The sequence below is a fragment of the Podarcis cretensis genome (genome assembly GCF_951804945.1).
Source record: "Podarcis cretensis genome assembly, chromosome: 17".
Classification (NCBI taxonomy): Eukaryota; Metazoa; Chordata; class Lepidosauria; order Squamata; family Lacertidae; genus Podarcis; species Podarcis cretensis.
This window is the reverse complement of record NC_137187.1, coordinates 7,767,395-7,786,399: the sequence shown is the minus strand read 5'-3', so window position 1 is coordinate 7,786,399 and position 19,005 is coordinate 7,767,395. Positions and strand designations below refer to the sequence as shown.

The 19,005-nt window shown below is 46.0% G+C and overlaps 2 protein-coding genes across 5 annotated transcripts in view; one reads left to right on the top strand and one right to left on the bottom strand.

Annotated features, from left to right (window-relative positions):
• Positions 1–14,539, bottom strand: part of TBC1D2 (TBC1 domain family member 2) — a 28,180-nt gene extending 13,641 nt beyond the window's left edge. The window contains exons 1-7 of one of the 4 annotated variants that reach the window (XM_079959257.1): positions 14,423–14,539; positions 13,403–13,777; positions 9,502–9,940; positions 7,122–7,260; positions 4,674–4,815; positions 3,028–3,164; positions 900–1,072 (exon numbers count right to left, since the gene is read on the bottom strand). In XM_079959257.1, the coding sequence (XP_079815383.1) occupies positions 900–1,072; positions 3,028–3,164; positions 4,674–4,815; positions 7,122–7,260; positions 9,502–9,912 (1,002 nt within the window). In that variant the 5' untranslated portion in view covers positions 9,913–9,940; positions 13,403–13,777; positions 14,423–14,539. Of the gene's footprint in view, positions 1–899; positions 1,073–3,027; positions 3,165–4,673; positions 4,816–7,121; positions 7,261–9,501; positions 10,161–13,402; positions 13,778–14,422 lie in introns of those variants that run through there. The other 3 variants (XM_079959258.1, XM_079959256.1, XM_079959255.1) reach the window with 3 other exon arrangements.
• A 1,191-nt stretch (positions 14,540–15,730) lies between these two features.
• ELP1 (elongator acetyltransferase complex subunit 1) overlaps positions 15,731–19,005 on the top strand; it is a 45,416-nt gene continuing 42,141 nt past the window's right edge. The window contains exons 1-2 of the mRNA XM_079959167.1: positions 15,731–15,823; positions 17,465–17,700. Of these exons, the coding sequence (XP_079815293.1) occupies positions 17,551–17,700 (150 nt within the window). The 5' untranslated portion in view covers positions 15,731–15,823; positions 17,465–17,550. The remainder of the gene's footprint in view (positions 15,824–17,464; positions 17,701–19,005) is intronic.

Here is a 19,005-nt window from a genome sequence, read left to right as displayed (position 1 = left end):
GCAAATTAGAATCTAGACTTGGGACACAGTTTTTAGACCGTTGAAGAGAAGATGGGTGTGTTTCCTTTCATAATACCTTCTAATGCAGCGTTAGCCAACATGGTGCCCTCCAGTTGTTTCAGACTACAGCTCTCATCAGCCCCAGCCAGCACATAGAATCATAGAATCATAGAATCATAGAATCATAGAATCATAGAGTTGGAAGAGACCACAAGGGCCATCGAGTCCAACCCCCTGCCAAGCAGGAAACACCATCAGAGCACTCCTGACATATGGTTGTCAAGCCTCTGCTTAAAGACCTCCAAAGAAGGAGACTCCACCACACTCCTTGGCAGCAAATTCCACTGTCAAACAGCTCTTACTGTCAGGAAGTTCTTCCTAATGTTTAGGTGGAATCTTTTTTCTTGTAGTTTGGAACCATTGCCCCGTGTCCGCTTCTCTGGAGCAGCAGAAAACAACCTTTCTCCCTCCTCTATGTGACATCCTTTTATATATTTGAACATGGCTATCATATCACCCCTTAACCTCCTCTTCTCCAGGCTAAACATGCCCAGCTCTCTTAGCCGTTCCTCATAAGGCATCGTTTCCAGGCCTTTGACCATTTTGGTTGCCCTCCTCTGGACACGTTCCAGTTTGTCAGTGTCCTTCTTGAACTGTGGTGCCCAGAACTGGACACAGTACTCCAGGTGAGGTCTGACCAGAGCAGAATACAGTGGCACTATTACTTCCCTTGATCTAGATGCTATACTCCTATTGATGCAACAGTAATACATGAGGCAGAAACACACCTTCTCGCACAATATTGTGTCAAGATCAAAAGGCAATTAAGCACATTTCCCCATAGATCAAAATGGTATGGTGACTCCATCCATACCAAACACACGTCAGGGCAGGATTACCTTCTGAGATTTGACATCCTCTTCAAGGACCAAAATTTGGTGCTGAAGAGAAGCTGTTCTCCCATCTCTTGCCCCTTCAGCAAAACAATGCAAAGTCCTGCTTTCCTTTCTGTCTTTTCTAACCAAAGGTGGTTTTAGCCTTGACTTTGGGTCCTTCTGCATCTCTGTTGCGCCTGAGGAAGAAAAGAAGATAGGACACGTTCCTGCTTTCCAGTGGTGGCACAGATTGTTTTGATCTGTGGTTACCATTTATCTTATGTGGGTGGTATTGACTGGCAACTTGTGTGCATTTGCAATAGCAAGATGAGGTAGGTGGGTGAGTGAGTGAGAAACAGCTAGATGGACAAAATTTGAGTGAAAGGGAAAGCAATGTTTGATATTAGACAAGGCTTGTTTTACTTCTAATGAGTACATAAGCAGCACTTCTCGCCAGCAGACTGGAGGTAGGATGAAGGGCTTGATCCATGCATTCTAGGTCTAGAAAATCCAGTACAGTGGTATCTTGGTTCTCAAATTTAATCCGTTCCAAAACCAAAGCGTTCCAAAACCAAGGCATGCTTTTCCATAGAAATTAATGCAAAACGGATTAATCTGTTCCAGACTTTTAAAAACAACCCCTAAAACAGCAATTTAGCATGAATTTTACTATCGAACAAGACTACGGATCCATAACATGAAAGCAATAATCAGTGTATTGTACTATAAATAAATAAGACAGTATTGTAGATGATACTGATGATAGTCATTGTTTGGATAAGGAGCTTTGGATTCCACACAGTCACAAAAACAAATTAACCAAAAAACCTCAAAAACAAAAATGCAAAATAGCAAAAACAAAAGCGCCAAACTTAATCCGTTCTGGAAGTCCGTTAGACTTCTGAAATGTTTGAAAACCAAGGCGCAGCTTCTGATTGGTGCAGGCGCCCCAGAAAACAATAGCCGACAGCTGCATGGGCCGTTTGGCTTCTGAAAAATGTTCGAAAACTGGAACACTTACTTCCAGGTTTTCAGCGTTTGGGAACTAAGGCGTTTGAGTACCAAGGTACCACTGTACTGCATACTGGGCCCAGAATTCACACAGCAAGATATTATAGAAATTTGAGTGAGAGGTCCGTCGTCGTCCCCATCTGAAAGTTGGACATTTGCATCTATGGGTATATCTTAGCATGTGCTATCATGGGTCTATGCCCAGGTTACCTAGAAATGCTTAATTAAACCCTGATATTTACTCAGAATAAATCCCAGAGGCTTCAATGAAGGCTTTTGTGCTCACTTTTCCTAGCTTCTCCCTCACAGCTGTGCAGAATAACCAGTGCCGGATTAATGTATAAGCTAAATAAGCTATAGCTTATGGCCCCACTTTCTTGGCCCTCCCCCCAAAAAATAAAGGGAAAAAACCTGGGTGTACATTTCCAAAATATAAGATAAAAAAACAAATAAAATAAAACAGCAACAGTGTTTTGTGTTTTGTAGGCTCCTATGATGTAAGTAATGGGTCCCGCCTGCTAGCCTGCTCCCTAAAATATCACTGGTTTGCTCATTTCTATATACAGTGGTGCCTCGCAAGACGAAATTAATCCGTTCCGTGAGGCTCTTCGTATAGCGGTTTTTTCGTCTTGCGAAGCGAGCCCATTGACAGCTTAGCAGATTAGCGCTATTAGCGGTTTAGCGGCTTTTAGCGGATCAGCTGATAAGCAGCTTAACGGTTTAGGAAAAGGGGGGGGGGAGGGGAAAAAACCCCGCAGGAACTTGCAATATATTTTTGTCTTGCAAAGCAAGCCCATAGGGAAATTCGTTTTGCGAAGCGCCTCCAAAACGGAAAACCCTTTCGTCTAGCGGGTTTTCCGTCTTGCGAGGCGTTCGTCTTGCGGGGCACCACTGTACAGGGTGCCTACATTCTGCATGTGCAAATGGCTTTAGGTGCCTATTAGGTCCATAAATTACCATTCAACATATTCAACACACAAAAAACAGCGACAATTTGTTGTTGACAAAGGACAGCTGGACATATAAAGGGCCCCCTTACCTTCAGTGGCTTAGGGCCTCATCAAATCTAAATCCGGCCCTGAGAATAACAAGTAAGCAATGCTATTTTTAAATGTTCTCACCATCGTGCAGAAATAAGTACCTGCATCTTCTGCTTCAGTTTCTGCCTGCTCTTCATCGGCTGCGTTTTCAAGGTCGTCTTGGATCCCCTCAAAACAAGACATGCCACCATTGTCCTTCCGGCTCTGCCAGCTACCATAAAGATTATGCACTGTGTTCCTAGAAGCACAGAAGCGCATGGGAATGGTTAGACAGAACCTGTGAATTAATAACGCTTAAATGCCGCAGGCTGTTTTGGGACACTCATGTCACAATGCAACATCTTCCTGCAACAACATCCAGTCGTTTCCTAGTGACTTCGGACGGTTTTTTCATTTAGTAGCCGTTGTTCCCAGCTGTTGTAAACTCACAGGACTTGGACTCACTTAGGGCTGGGTTCATACATGCATGCTCGTCATCTGATGACTGTGTCATCACTCTTCAAATACAGTGGTACCTCAGGTTAAGTACTTAATTCGTTCTGGAGGTCCGTACTTAACCTGAAACTGTTCTTAACCTGAAGCACCACTTTAGCAAATGGAGCCTCCTGCTGCCGCCGCGCCGCGCCGGAGCACAATTTCTGTTCTCATCCTGAAGCAAAGTGCTTAACCTGAAGCACTATTTCTGGGTTAGCAGAGTCTGTAACCTGAAGTGTATGTAACCTGAGGTACCACTGTACAATGTCACGTCCAGAAGCTGGTTCACACATTCAGCCGTAAGTCATCAAGTGTATATTGATCATATGTAGAGAGATCAAGTGAGGTACAAGCATATGCACAACAAAGAAATCTGCACAAAAATGTACAAAACTCAAACATTACAGTTGCACCTAAATATTCTATTTGAATGTAATATGAACAAAGAGGAAGGTTCATGGGGGAATTCTTTGCTCCTGCACAATGTTTACTTCCCCACATTTTTGCTTCTGACTAACCTTGTTTCCCCCTGGTTGCTAGGGAGAAACAGCTGTTGGGTGGGGAGCACAATGTTTTCTTCAAGTCCTTCATGGACACAGAATCCGAGATTTGTAGTGTTGGAAGGGACCCTGAGAATAATCTAGTCCAGAGTTTCCCAAACTTAGGTCGCCTGCTGGTTTTTTTTTTGGACTACAATTCCCATCATCCCTGACCACCAGCTAGGGATGATGGGAGTTGTAGTCCAAAAAGAGCTGGAGACCCAAATTTAGGAAACCCTGACCTAGTGCAACCCCCTGCAACTCAGGAATATGGTTGGAAACCCACTGCAACGCAGGAATATGGTTTAGCTAGATGCATCACAGCTTTCCTTAAGTTCTTATGCAACACCTGTGAGTTTATTGAAATAGTGATTGAGCCATAAATGCTTACAAGAGTTGATCGATGCAAGTTGTGCACTTTCAAGCCTTTTCCTTTTTCCTCTAATAAAGCTAAAATGCACATTTAAGCATATTAATAATTTTGCTTTTTTTTAAAAAAGTATACCGTAATTTCACCCTCCATAACAACATCTTCCCCCTCTATAGCGACACCCATGCCTACAGCAGGGTTCCTCTTTCATGCCATCTGGTTGGCTCTCGCCTTTCAAAACTCAGGACACAAAGCAGCATTTGTTAGTCCTCGAGATGTCAAAAAGACTCGGCTGTTAGTGGTGCAACAGGCTTAACACAGCAAGTTTCCAGAAATTCGAAAAAAAAGAGATAAAAACAGTTACTGTATTTCAATCCAAGGATGCTTGAGGGAGATGTTCTGAAGAGCGTGAGAAGGCTGTAGAGGTGCTGGGAGAGAGGCTGCCTTCGGGCCGACGACATCTGTGGGGGTTTTCACAGGGGGCAAAAAATCATGTTCTGCCTCTGCTATGGAGGGAAAAAACAAACAAACCAGCTGAATCAATGGGATTCAGACACACCCAAGCTAAAGTTATAGGTGCATCAAGCACAGCAGGGAGAGAGAACTGCTATCAGTGCATTCTCTCTTGTCTATTACACAAATAAAGTAAAGGTAAAGGTAAAGGTAAAGGTAAAGGGACCCCTGACCATTAGGTCCAGTCGTGGCCGACTCTGGGGTTGCGGCGCTCATCTCGCTTTATTGACCGAGGGGGCCGGCGTACAGCTTCCAGGTCATGTGGCCAGCATGACTAAGCCGCTTCTGGCGAACCAGAGCAGTGCACAGAAATGCCGTTTACCTTCCCGCCAGAGCGGTACCTATTTATCTACTTGCACTTTGATGTGCTTTCAAACTGCTAGGTTGGCAGGAGCAGGGACCGAGCAACGGGAGCTCACCCTGTCGCGGGGATTCGAACCACCGACCTTCTGATCGGCAAGTCCTAGGCTCTGTGGTTTTACCCAAAGCGCCACCCACGTCCCTTACACAAATACTGCCACCCATTTGGGGCAAATGAGATACCCATTTTGGCTGACTTTTAAGAAGCATTTCTGCAACCGCTATGGAGAATTAGGCTAGCCTGGGTGGAGTGGTCAGCTTCAAAAATTCTCACATGCAAGGGCAAGTCCAGAACTGGAAACGAGCAGGCAGACACTGGAGGCCTCTACTTTTGATATTTCCAAATAACTGCTGGCGTGTTTATAAACCGAGAGGAGCCACTGCCTCTTATGGCGTCCTGAGGTGTTTTCTGATTGATTGTTTGTTTGTTTGTTTTGCAGAAGGCACAGCTATAATCTGAGGGCATGTTATTCACATTTGCGGCTTAAAACGCAGTGAGGTCATTTCCCAGCCAGTGCCCTGCAGAATTTCAAGCTACATTTGCATGGAGTTGTTTGCATCACAGATGGGGCAGGGACATCTTCACCTGATGCAGGTGACCTGTTTGGTTTCCCCATCCCTGCAAACCCACCCACCCCAGTTTTCCTGTTCACTAAATCGTCATCTGAACTTGTGCAATAGCTTTGGGGGGGGGGTCACATTAGTACTTACTCCACATCAAGTTTTTTAATCGGACTGAAGCTGGTTTCTCTCTCTCTCTCTCTCTCTCTCACACACACACACACGAAACAGCAGTATTTGTTAAGAAACAAATACAAGATTCTTGTTAAGAAACAAGAATACAAGATCAATATGGATCGTAGTTTGCGGCATGCGACTGTAGCTTCAAAAATTAGCAGAGAGAGTGTCTGCTGGATGCAGAGTAAGCACAGCAGCAATGTGAACACACAGACACGCTTAACTAGATGTCAGTTGCATTAAACTCTGTGCCGCTTACTTCAGAGTAGATACATAAAGGTTTGGGCTGGAGTCTTGCATAGCATTGTCTCCATTCCAGAAAGCCGTCCATCAAAATTACGACTTCGGTTTCTCTGCATGCCAGAGTATTCTCTTTCCTTTTTTTTGGTGCTGTTTCGCCTAACATCCAGCTTGGTGAAGAGTTCTGCTGAACTCTAAAGCTTGCTCCCTACATTGTGGCCTCCAGTAAAAGGTCTTGTTCTACTGTCCGAATTTTCCCTCCTAATGGAACATCTGCCTGCATTTCCACCCCCTCCGCTGGAGAGTTGGCCTGCTGTGTTTAGTCACCCGTGGCAACTAATACGCTCTAGCCCAGGGGCCTGATCCAGTCACCCAAGCATTTTCTTCTGTGCCCTTGTTCCCAGACCCCACCAATTTTTGGCAGTGACAGTGGGGATAGAGATGGGGATAGCATGGGTGAAGAGATATAAACCTCTTTGCCAGTCCAGCACCCTGACAGGGATACTAATCTGCCCCTCCCTGGTCATCCCATTTATCATAAGATGAGCTGCTCCTCAGCTGATCTGCATGAATCAGCTGAGGAGAGGAAGCTGTGTCTTGTGTGCGCTGTGCATGTACCACTTGGGGCAACAGCCACCACTGGGGAGTTTTCTTAGGGTGACTGCGGTCCTCAAACTAAAAAGAAGTTAGTAAACCCTACTTTAGCACTTAGGCTGATGTTGTGCAATTTGCGCGCAGTGAGGAAGCAGATTCTCTCATGCTCTCTCTTTCTCTCTCAACACACACACACTCTCACAAGTCTCAGCCCTATCAGAATTCTGTTTGCATTAATATTTGTAGGATCAAGCCCTGCTAAATGGCTGAATTTATGCAGCACCAGCTAAACCAGCACTGGCGGAATAATCCTGTCCCCTGGGGTAGGGGTGGGGGGCAACATATTTGCGCTGCTGCTGCTACTTACTATTGTTAAGTGTGGTGTCATTCACACAGGGGAAATCTGTGTCATCCTCTGCCGGACTTCTAGTCTGGTTACTACAGAACTCCCAGCGTTTTATCTGCAACTGCTGCAACCAGTATATCATGGTCTGTTTGTCGACAGCCTACAGTTCAATTGGGGGGGGGAATTATTTAATACAGGATCTATGTAACTCAAGGAGTTGCCTACAGATACAGCTAAATTCCACAACAGATAAGACTTCAGCGACAAACCCAACCTCGTCACAACAGACCATGGACTTACCAAAATCCAGTATAATTGGGGAGGTTTTGCACAGGCTTCTGTGTGCAAGCACAGGGCCTAGCACGGTGGTTTCCAAGCTTTCTGCCCCATGGACCACATGAAAATTGCTGAGTTTTTGCAGGCTACTTAATGATTTTTTGCCTATTGTAACCATTGTAATGTTCTGTGCTAGACGCCGAATGATTTTTAAATTGTGTTTTGATTGCTTCTTTGGCTTCTTATATATTCTATTTTGTTGCATTCACTAAATCCAAATTGTAATACAATAAAAAAAGAACAGAAATAAAAGTAGCAATCAAAATACAGTTAAAAATTCAATATGAATATTCAGTGCGGTGGATGTGCCATTTCCCATCATCAACCACTAGTGCCTAAACTGAGGAACCCCTTGTCGAAAAGACATGGCCAGCATTTGAATTGACAAAAATCTAGCCCCGCCCCCAAGCCTTTAGCAAGAAGGGGACCAGGTGAGTCAGTCTACCGCGTCTGCTTTTGTGTGTCTGTGTGTGATTTTCACTTACGAAACAACGGCTTGCTCTGCACACAACAGTAATCCATGGTTTGTTTCGGCATGTGTTTTTTCTGAACATCCAAACCCAGACTAGCAGACTAACCATGGTTTTTTTTTTCTGGTAACAAACCACAATTTGAAGCCATGGCTTCTTGGCAGCTCATGAACTATGGCTTGTTTTAACTACAAACTTAACAGCCGTGCTCAGCCATGGCTTATCAGGACACCCCACCGCAGACATTTGCCAAGCCACAGAGGCATGAGGCAAGAGTGGCTGGGAAACGAACTGTGGCTTGTTTAATCGTCTGCAGGACAACTGGTGATTTGTTGAACAAACCATGGCTGAGTGTTATGTACAAATGCATCCAATGTAAAATGCCATGTATACTGAGTGTGCTGTCTAAAATGATAATAATGTACAAGAAAGTCTTCCCCACCAACACTCAGCAAAAGTAACATACTTGTATTGTTTTAATAATCTTTGAGGCATTGGATGCTAATGGTCTCAGGAGTTCAGGATACTGCCATGAATTATTAGGGTTGTCTTCTGCTTTAAGAAAAAATTCACTAGGAAATCATGTTTATGGCAATTTCCTGAAGACAAGAGCTTTCTTCTTCTCAAACCGTGAATCAGGATATTTTGTAAAGGGAAGAGAAAATTGTGAAGTTCATGCAACCCGAAGGTTCCAACTCCTTTATCTTCTGCCAATATTAAAAAATGGGGATTACTTAAACTTGGCTCTGCATGCTAATTTTATTATTTTTTTGTCCTCCAAGAGTCTGCAGTCAAGAACCATTAAATGTCAGAACAGGAGAAGATTGGGATTCTGGTTAACTGAACATTCAGCTACAATTGGATGTAGCTGTGTAAACTACACCAAGATAATGCTGGCTTCTCAATGGTGATAGAGATATTAAAATGTGTGTTAAATGGAGCAAAACATGTTTACCTCTCCTGTATATAAATGCTCCCGGTTCTTTGGACACAATAGTAAAACACTGGTTATAACATGTCCTAAAGGTAAAGGTAAAGGGACCCCTGACCATTAGGTCCAGTCGTGACCGACTCTGGAGTTGCGGCGCTCATCTCGCTTTACTGGCCAAGGGAGTCGGCGTACAGCTTCCGGGTCATGTGGCCAGCATGACTAAGCCGCTTCTGGCGAACCAGAGCAGTGCACGGAAACGCCGTTTACCTTCCCACCGGAGTGGTACCTATTTATCTACTTGCACTTTGACGTGCTTTCGAACTGCTAGGTTGGCAGGAGCTGGGACCGAGCAACGGGAGCTCACCCTGTCGTGGGGATTCGAACCGCCGACCTTCTGATCAGCAATTCCTAGGCTAATTCAGGAAATTCACAGCTTCAGCTCTGTGGAAACCCCCAAGCGCATCGAGTCTCCAGGACAATTTACCCACCAACACTAGTACGGCTGGTTTGCCTTTGTTTTCATGTTTCAGTTGGGCACAAAGGGTAGATCCCTGCCCGAGATGCCTTTAGGTCACCCTATGAGCTCAAGTCCCATTGCATGCCACCAGCCGCAACATGCACATTTCCCCACCACTAGCCCAAACCAGCCATGTGTTCCACATACCTGGAGGATAAATGCTTTGCTGGGGGTCCTGATTTCAAAAACGCCCTCTTCCGCTCCCACCTTAAGATCAAAGCTAGCGCTGGATAGCTCTATGCTCCCCAGAGGGTTCATGTCTTGTGCTGTCCTGTAGTAAAGTAAGTTGCATTTGTTTTCATCGTAGACGAACCAACGCGACTTCCAAGTCTTGATTGGGGCTTTTGCAGAAAATTTGTTTAAATAGCCACAGAGTTGTTTCTTGGGGGTTTCTCTGCCAGGTTTCAGATCCACATTCTCCGACTTTTCCCTGGAAGGAGGCCCACCTCCGTCTAGGGCACAACTGATGCCGCTTTCAGTATCCTCTACTTTTTCCTCTTCGGGCTTACTGGAAGTTCTGGCCACAAGGCAATCTCTGCTCTCAGAATCCGGCTCCATGCTCCACCGCAGGGCAGATCTCGTGTTGCTGGAATGCAAACAGTGAAAGACAAAACAGCCCAAGAAAAAGTTGCTGAGAAAATAAGCATATACTACATGCATGCAAGTCCCACAGTTCAAGATATCTGCTGGTTAATAGAAAGACGTGCCTCTTGGCAAACTTCCTTCCACAGCCCAAATCTGGCAGCACTTCTGCTTCTCCAAACCGCTTCCTCACATGTACGGAGGTCACCACGCAACTCACATGGCAATGGAGACAAACCTGAAATATACTTGACGTCTAGTGTGGATTTCATGCTCTTTATTCAGCTCATAGTAGTGAGGAATGAAAGTTCCCCCCAAATATCTGCTTTATATACATTATTTACACAATGGGCTGCACGTGATTGGCTAGTTCTGGGATTCTCCTGTACACCAATCAGGTTGCGGATTCTCTTCCACCTGGAGCTGGATTGGGTGGCTCCTGCGGACCAATCATACTGCTGCATTGTTCTAGGACCAATCAGACTGCTGCATTCTGAATCCTATTGTTCTAGGACCAATCAGACTACCGCATTCTGAATCCTATTGTTCTAGGACCAATCAGACTGCTGCCGTTTGGATCCTATTCAACTCAGTACATAACAAAACCACAAGCAGTGAGTGCGTGAAAAAAATACAAGTAGGTCCAGGAAATCAGACTGTTAGCAGGTGGGCTGGTTTCCACCTCTGTTCAATATCTGTTGGTCAGAATTTCCCGTTCCCGGAGTTTCTTGGGTAGCTTACCAGTATATCATGCCATTAATGCACAGTGCCACTTTTCAGCCACATACTGTCAGTTGTGGGGGTAAGGGCTGCCCTTGAAAGGCGTCCTAAAACTTCAACCGGTTCAGAATGCCTGTTGCCTGGGGCTGGGCAGATGCATGTAACTCTGTTGTTGTCCCTCCCACCCCCAATTGCCTTCCTCTTCATTTCCAGGGCCACTTGTGGGCGCTGATTCTTAAGCATTAAACAGCCCATGCCTTATCCCATATACGTATATGCCTTCCTGTGAACTTTGTTCAGCATCAGAGATCCTGTTCCTAAACTTAAAGTGCAGCAGGTGGGAACAAGGAAATGTTTTTCCAGTTGCTTTGGAATGCCCTCCCTATGGAAACCAAACTAGCTAAGGACATTAAGATTATTTCAGGAGGGATTGTGGCTGGCCGAGTAAGAAGGCTGGGTAATTTTGCTGCAGGTTTGCTGAGATTTTATCAGCTGCTGCTCTTATTATATTCCTGCTGCTTTTATTTTACTGCTTTGGTTGCATTTTATTGTTCCTCTTTTGATAGCTTTAAATTTTACATGTTGCTAGCTGCCTTGAGTCACCTAGTACAGGGGTTCCAGACTGTGGTCTGTGGACCACAAGCTTCATTCAGGCAATCCATGGCCTGCCACTTTCAACATTCCCATTGATATTTAGCTGTATTGTTATTTCATTTCTTATATTGCATTTTCTTGTCTTTCAATTTGCTTTCTGTGGAATGCAGGCTGCAATACAATACAATAAGATGCAAGACAGAAAAGCAGCAGTAAGAACCATGACTGAAACCATGCAGCACTTAGCACATTACAATTACCGCACCAAAGTGGACAAGCATGGGCAGTGTGTATGGAGGTCCTGGGATGCCCGGACGACAAGACCCCTCTCTTGACTTCACTGATGTGGTCCAAAGGAAAGGAGAGCAATACTTTTGGCACCAGCTTGGCTGCAGGAGTTGCTGGAAGGAGGTGTACAAAGCGCCATCCAACCATCTTAAGGACCCCACTCCAGATTTGTGTGGGGCTGGCTCAGTCTTTTCTTCTCCCCAAAATATCCCACAAGGAAGCAGAAGTTTAGGATCAGAGTTTTCCTTCTCCTAGATGGGCTCCCTTCCCAGGTAGATGAGTCCCATCTGCCCCTCACGTCCCTCTACTGCACCTATAGACACTGTCTTCTTGGCCCTTGGGCCTACTATTGGTCTTCTCCACTCAACCCACCAGAGCCTTCTTCACATGCAGCAGAAGTCCCTAACTGTCTCAGAGTTTGAGACCCATCAGCTTCCCTCACCTGGTTTGGTTGGCCAGCCAGAGCCATTCCCTGGGGTGTGGCGGCATCCTGACAGCTTCTAGGAGCCACAAGTGAGCAGCGAGTGCAGGATGGGGACCAAAGGTGGACAAACTACTCCAGGAGGAGCATGACATGTCCAATACATAGGAGCCAACTCCTAGGGGCCAAGATCCCATTGGCCTCCCATAAAATATTTGAGCCCCCCTCCCCCAGTTGATGGGCATTGCCATTCAAATGTTGTGTGTGTGTGTCGCATCATGTGGTTGATGATGCAGGGCGGAGCTTATCTGCCCACCCGCCCATATTTTATTCAAGTTGGCACCCCTGGTCCAATAATAAAAGGTAAAGGGACCCCTGACCATTAGGTCCAGTTGTGACTGACTCTGGGGTTGTGGTGCTCATCTCGCTTTATTGGCTGAGGGAGCTGGCGTACAGCTTCCAGGTCATGTGGCCAGCATGACTAAGCCGCTTCTGGCAAACCAGAGCAGCACACAGAAACACTGTTTACCTTCCCGCCAGAGCGGTACCTATTGATCTACTTGCACGTTGACGTGCTTTTGAACTGCTAGGTGGGCAGGAGCAGGGACAAGCAACGGGAGCTCACCCCATTACAGGGATTCGAACCGCCGACCTTCTGATCGTCAAGTCCTAGGTTCTGTGGTTTAACCCACAGTGTCATCCATTTAATGCAAAAAGGAGGGGTTACCGGAGCTAAGAAACAAAAGGCCTTGCACAAAACGAGTGATGGGATAGATGATGGGTGGGGTGAGGAGGTGTCTCAAGCAAACACCTCAGCCACATTAGCTCTCAACAACCTACCCCCCTTGGGCCACTGCTCTGGCTAACAAAAATAAACAGTGCAGTTTCCCTCACCTATCATCACCACAGGTGCCAACTCCCTGGGGCCCTGGGTGCCCAAGCACCCACAAAATTCCCCATGAAGGGACCGGGCACCCACAAAGTTCAGTGCCAGCCAGGGCCATGCACACCCACCGGGTCATGGGGCCAAGATCAGATCAGATCAGAAGAATCTTTATCTGCATCAGCCATAGCAATAAAATAAGATGTACTGAAGACAAAGTTAAAAACTTACCGGTAACTGTACAAAATACATTTCGGAGGTTTACATCAATAATCAAATAGTAGATCTTATTCTAATTGCCCCCGCTAAAAACCTTGCAGTTTTTTGCTGTCACCTGACGCCGGGCCAAGCTGGCTGGCACTCCTGTCTATCACAGTACTTCCACGCTGCACCTGTTGAACTGCTTTATTTCCTGCTGTCAAAAACTACTTCAAGTAAGAAAAGTGGCGTCGCTAAGGGAGTTGGGGGGAAAACAACCAAACCCCACTCAACAGAGGAGGAACGCATGTGCGTAAAGTATACCCAAATTTGCCCAAGCAAGTCACTCTTTCAGCTCTTACCTTCACTCGCCCTCCAAGCGGACTTCGGCAGAAGCAGCTGCGCCTGCAAAGGGCCCGATCCGCTTCCTGATCAAACGGCAGCAAATGTTATGGGGCCAGGATCGAGCCAGCGAGCAGCGGCTGTTTCCTGGTCGGCTGGGGCGGGGCGGTGCCAGGCAGTCCCGGCATGGAAAGCCGCGAAGGAGCGGAAAGCAAGACAACAATGCATTCCGCCGCTGCGCGCTCGGCAGCGGAAGCGGGATGGCGCGCCTTGCCGCGTCTTTCTCCAAGAAATAGTCCACGTTCCTGCCCGAGGCGAGGGCGATTTTTTTTTTTCTGGAGAGCTCGAAAGTTTGCGGTTTATTTTGCGACGCTTTAAGCTGGCCCTAATAATACCTGGCTGGCCCTAATAATATAATAATTAGCTGGCCCTATTAATGTTTTGTTATGTTATGTTATGTTATGTTATGTTATGTTATGTTATGTTATGTTATGTTATGTTATGTTATGTTATGTTATGTTATAATATAATATAATATAATATAATATAATATAATATAATATAATATAATATAATATAATATAATATAATATAATATAATATATTATATTAGCTGGCCCTAATAATATAATAATAATACCTAATAATAATAATAGGGACGCAGGTGGCGCTGTGGGTTAAAGCCTCAGCGCCTAGGGCTTGCCGATCGAAAGGTCGGCGGTTCGAATCCCTGCGGCGGGGTGCGCTCCCGCTGCTCGGTCCCAGCGCCTGCCAACCTAGCAGTTCGAAAGCACCTCCGGGTGCAAGTAGATAAATAGGGACCGCTTACCGGCGGGAAGGTAAACGGCGTTTCCGTGTGCGGCTCTGGCTCTGGCTCTGGCTCTGGCCAGAGCAGCGATGTCACGCTGGCCACGTGACCCGGAAGTGTCTCCGGACAGCGCTGGCCCCCGGCCTCTTGAGTGAGATGGGCGCACAACCCCAGAGTCTGTCAAGACTGGCCCGTACGGGCAGGGGTACCTTTACCTTTACCTTAATAATACCTGGCTGCAGGTTTCCTATCCACCCCCAATAAACCAACCCAGTTGCCTGCGCCTATTTTATTTTAATTTTACTTATAGGGAAAGGACATCTTACAGAATGCGCAACGGCATGCCAATAACATGTCATGCGCATAGCTGTCAACTTTTCCCTTTTCTTGCGAGGAATCCTATTCGGAATAAGGGAATTTCCCTTAAAAAAAGGGAAACCTTGACAGCTATGGTCATGCGAGATCAAATGCTGCGCAAAGCCCATCTCTTTAATGTACAGCTGCTAGAAGTCGCTGCGCTGGGCAACTTGAATGCATGCACTCGCCTTTTTGCACTCGCATCGCAGATTGAATGGGTTTGCAGCCTTGATTCCCGCGATGTCCCCCGGTACCAGCGAATGCCCGCAAATGCCTGATCGGAAGTGCTTTGAGGTTTATAGCCAGTTGCCCAGGACTGGCGCAAACTCCTGCAAGATAATGACCCGAGCGCCCTGGAGCGATAAATCATCGCGAGCTAGATTGTTATTGTAAGCCCTTGAACTTGGAAGCTCAGATTCATGCGCCATTTATTTATTATTCTTGCAAGAGCAAAAAACGAAGGGCATGCTCGTTTCTTTCAGCAACTTAGCTAGCACAACCAAAAGGGATGGATATTAGATGAAAATTCGAAATTACAATATGTGAAGATAAAGAATTAAGAGAAAATAGAGAGGGTATAGATTTGCTGAATTAAATATTTGAATTGGAATACAAAAAAGGGAGGTGTGAGGAAGTCATGAAAATAAGTAAATGAACTGTAAGATATAGAAAGAGGGATTCGTTGTTTTTTTTTTAGTGTTTGTATTTTCTGTGTTTTCTTTTTACTATTTTTGTAACTTTTTTCTTGTGGAAACTTCAATAAATATTACTTAAAAAAAGAAAGCTGCGTCTAATTATCCGTTATTTAATACTGGCAAACTATCCATCGCTGTTATTATTATTAGCTGAGTTATTGATTACAGGATTCCACTTTCTTTCTTACGATGCCCTTTAAAAAAACAACAAACCACTCTTAATACCCTAAGCAGTTTTTCTTCAATGAAAAGAACCCACTCCCGGGCTGCTGAAAGGGCAAGCGAGTCGCTGAAGTCTCAGAATCTGAGGCTGGACTGATCCTTAAGGAACCTCCATGCTCCCTTTAAATATAATGGCCAGGGTGAGATTTCTACCGCTTGCTCAGCAGCGCTGCCCTCACTTGGTTCGGCTTCAGAATGCCGCCGAGCATGCGCAGAGCCGCCCTCTTCCGGTTCGGCTTCGCGATCTTCACTGAGCATGCTCGACCCCTGGCTCTGCCCGCACAGTGGCATGACTATGGCAGGCGCGCTGCGTCTCCGGCGAAGTTGCACGCGGGCAGTTGGGAGCCGCTTGTTGTAAGGTGAGCGCGCGGTGCCGCCTGCACCCCAGAGGCTGGGGGTGCCCTCTCCTCTCCCACAGCTGAGGAGTCTGGTTTTTGCGAATCATCACCTTACTAGCAGGTGAAGGGCAGAATGACGGGGCCCTTGGTTGCAAAATAGCCCTCCATCGCCCCCCATTTTATTAAACAGCACAATCTTTGGATGTGCTTAAAACTAGCTAGCTCTCCATCATGTTACAGTGGTAGTTCTACTAACGGGTGTTTCAAGACGGGTGTTTACTCTAGGATCTGTACTCCTCGTGCATGCAAGTCTTCTGCCACCGATCTGTTTGTTATAACCATACAGTGTCGGATTTAAAAGGTAAAAGGACCCCTGACCATTAGGTCCAGTCGTGACCAACTCTGGGGTTGCGGCGCTCATCTCGCTTTACTGGCCGAGGGAGCCGGCGTACAGCTTCAGGGTCCTGTGGCCAGCATGACTAAGCCGCTTCTGGCGAACCAGAGCAGCGCACGGAAACGCCGTTTACCTTCCCGCTGGACCGGTACCTATTTATCTACTTGCACTTTGACGTGCTTTCGAACTGCTAGGTTGGCAGGAGCAGGGACCGAGCAACGGGAGCTCACCCCGTCGTGGGGATTCGAACCGCCGACCTTCTGATCGTCAAGTCCTAGGCTCTGTGGTTTAACCCACAGCGCCAGCTGCGTCCCTGTGTTGGATTTACGTATAAGCAATAAGGGCCCGACTCTCTTGGGGGCCCCAAAAAAAATTAAAGGGGGGAAAAGCTGGATGTACATTTCCAAAATATAAGATAAAAAACAAATAAAATAAAACCTACATACAGCAACAGTGTTATGTGTTGTGTAGGCTCCTATTATGTAAGTAATCGGCCCCGCCTGCTAGCCTGCTCCCTAAAATATCAATATTAATATACTACTTCTTAATTCTATTTCACTATTAATATACTTCTTCTTAATTGTATTTCAGTTCAACATTTACTTTCATAAAATACATATTTTGTTATGTGCAAATGGCTTTAGATGCCTATTAGGTCCATAAATGACCATATAGCATATAAAGGTAAAGGTAAAGGTACCCCTGCCCGTACGGGCCAGTCTTGACAGACTCTGGGGTTGTGCGCCCATCTCACTTAAGAGGCCAGGGGCCAGCGCTGTCCGGAGACACTTCCGGGTCATGTGGCCAGCGTGACATCGCTGCTCTGGCGAGCCAGAGCCGCACACGGAAACGCCGTTTACCTTCCCGCTGGTAAGCGGTCCCTATTTATCTACTTGCACCTGGAGGTGCTTTCGAACTGCTAGGTTGGCAGGCGCTGGGACCGAGCAGCGGGAGCGCACCCCGCCGCAGGGATTCGAACCGCCGACCTTTCGATCGGCAAGTCCTAGGCGCTGAGGCTTTAACCCACAGCGCCACCTGCGTATTCAACACAAAAAACAGTGACAATTTGTTGTTGACAAAGGATAGCTGGACATATAAAGGGCCCCATTACCTTCAGTAGCTTAGGGCCTCATCAAACCTAAATCCAGCCCTGGTTACAACCATAGAAAGCCCTCTTTCTGGAGGCACTCCCAATTTTAGTTGCTTCAAATATTTGTGTTCAAGAATTAACATTTTTCAACGCATGCTTCTCTCTCCTTTTTATTTAGGTGCAGTCCGTTACTTTAATTTTGTATTTAGGGTGAGAAGAGCAATTCCTTTTTACCCCTTTTCAGTCGTATGCACTGAAGACAGCATGAGAAATCTAAAATTGCTGAGAACTTGGGAATGCCAGCCAGTCCGGACTGTTGGAACTCCTCAAGGCTTCTGTCTCCGTGCAGACAAGGGGACGTTATTAGTCAGTACAGAGTATGGAATTGTGGAGGTGGATCCTACCACCCAAGAGGTGAGATAGCACATGTCAGTTTTGGTTTTTGCATTCTAAGAATGGCCTGCCTAGCAACAGTCCATTGCCGACTACTTTTGCCGCTTCTCCATAGTGAGCCTTTGGCTTTTCATAGGCCTAATGATGTGAATATTTGGGCATAAAATACTTTCAATCAAAGGAAGGAATTGAGCCTGTGTATGCTTTCAACAATGTATTTTATTCACTACACCATACAGAGATAATTTCTGGCATTAAAAAAAGTTTGGATAGATTCTTGAGTTAATTTTGCAAGACAGAAAGCATGTGGATAATTTTTATCCAATACTTTATTCAAATTGTGTGTGTGTGTATTTGCTGAAGAGTGTAGATTAGCACCAAAACGTTCAAGGTGGCAATCTTTCGATTTCCTGCTCCCAGGAAATCCTTGCCATGTTGGTGTGTCTGCTGAAGAATCATTTCTTTGCCTCTGCTACAGAACCTCTGCATATTGCAAAGGATCCTGGGATATATTCTAGAACATACTTCCAGGTCTTGCTGGTTGTTGCTGACCAGGCTTGTCAGGTTTTGCTATGTTCATGAACCAAAAGTGCACCAGAATTTGCTCACTCTTCTCCCATGCCTGCACTTTGCATGGAATGTTCCGTTATAGTGTTTTTCACTGAATTTTCTATGCTATTACTGATCCTCTCAGTAAGGAACCCCTGACAGATTTCCAAAGGACTTCAAGATTCCTAAGAAAACAAGTTTGCAAACCACTGCTTTCTGTGATGATGATGATGATGGTGATGTGTAGTGTGCCCATCAACCTCAAGGTGTACAGGATAATATACATTTCATCAAGTACAACAGAATTTAAATTCATCACAGCAATTAATATAAAAATAATTAACCCGTAAACACCAGCATCTCAAAACAATCCGTAATGAGGCACTCTACAATTTCCCATTTGGATCCCTTCCAGTCGGGATTCAGGCCTCATCATGGGACTGAAACTGCCTTGGTCGCACTGGTTGATGATCTCCGGCGGGCTAGGGACAAAGGTGAGAGCTGTTTCCTAGTTCTGCTGGATCTCTCAGCGGCGTTTGATACCATCAACCATAACATCCTTCTGGACCGTCTTGAGGGGCTGGGAGCTGGGGGCACTGTCATACAGTGGTTCCGCTCCTTCCTCCTGGGCCGTGTTCAGAAAGTGGTGGTGGGGGATGAGTGTTCAGACCCCTGGGCTCTCACTTGTGGGGTGCCTCAGGGTTCTGTCCTCTCCCCCATGCTTTTCAACATTTACATGCAGCCACTGGGAGAGATCATCAGGAGGTTTGGGCTGGG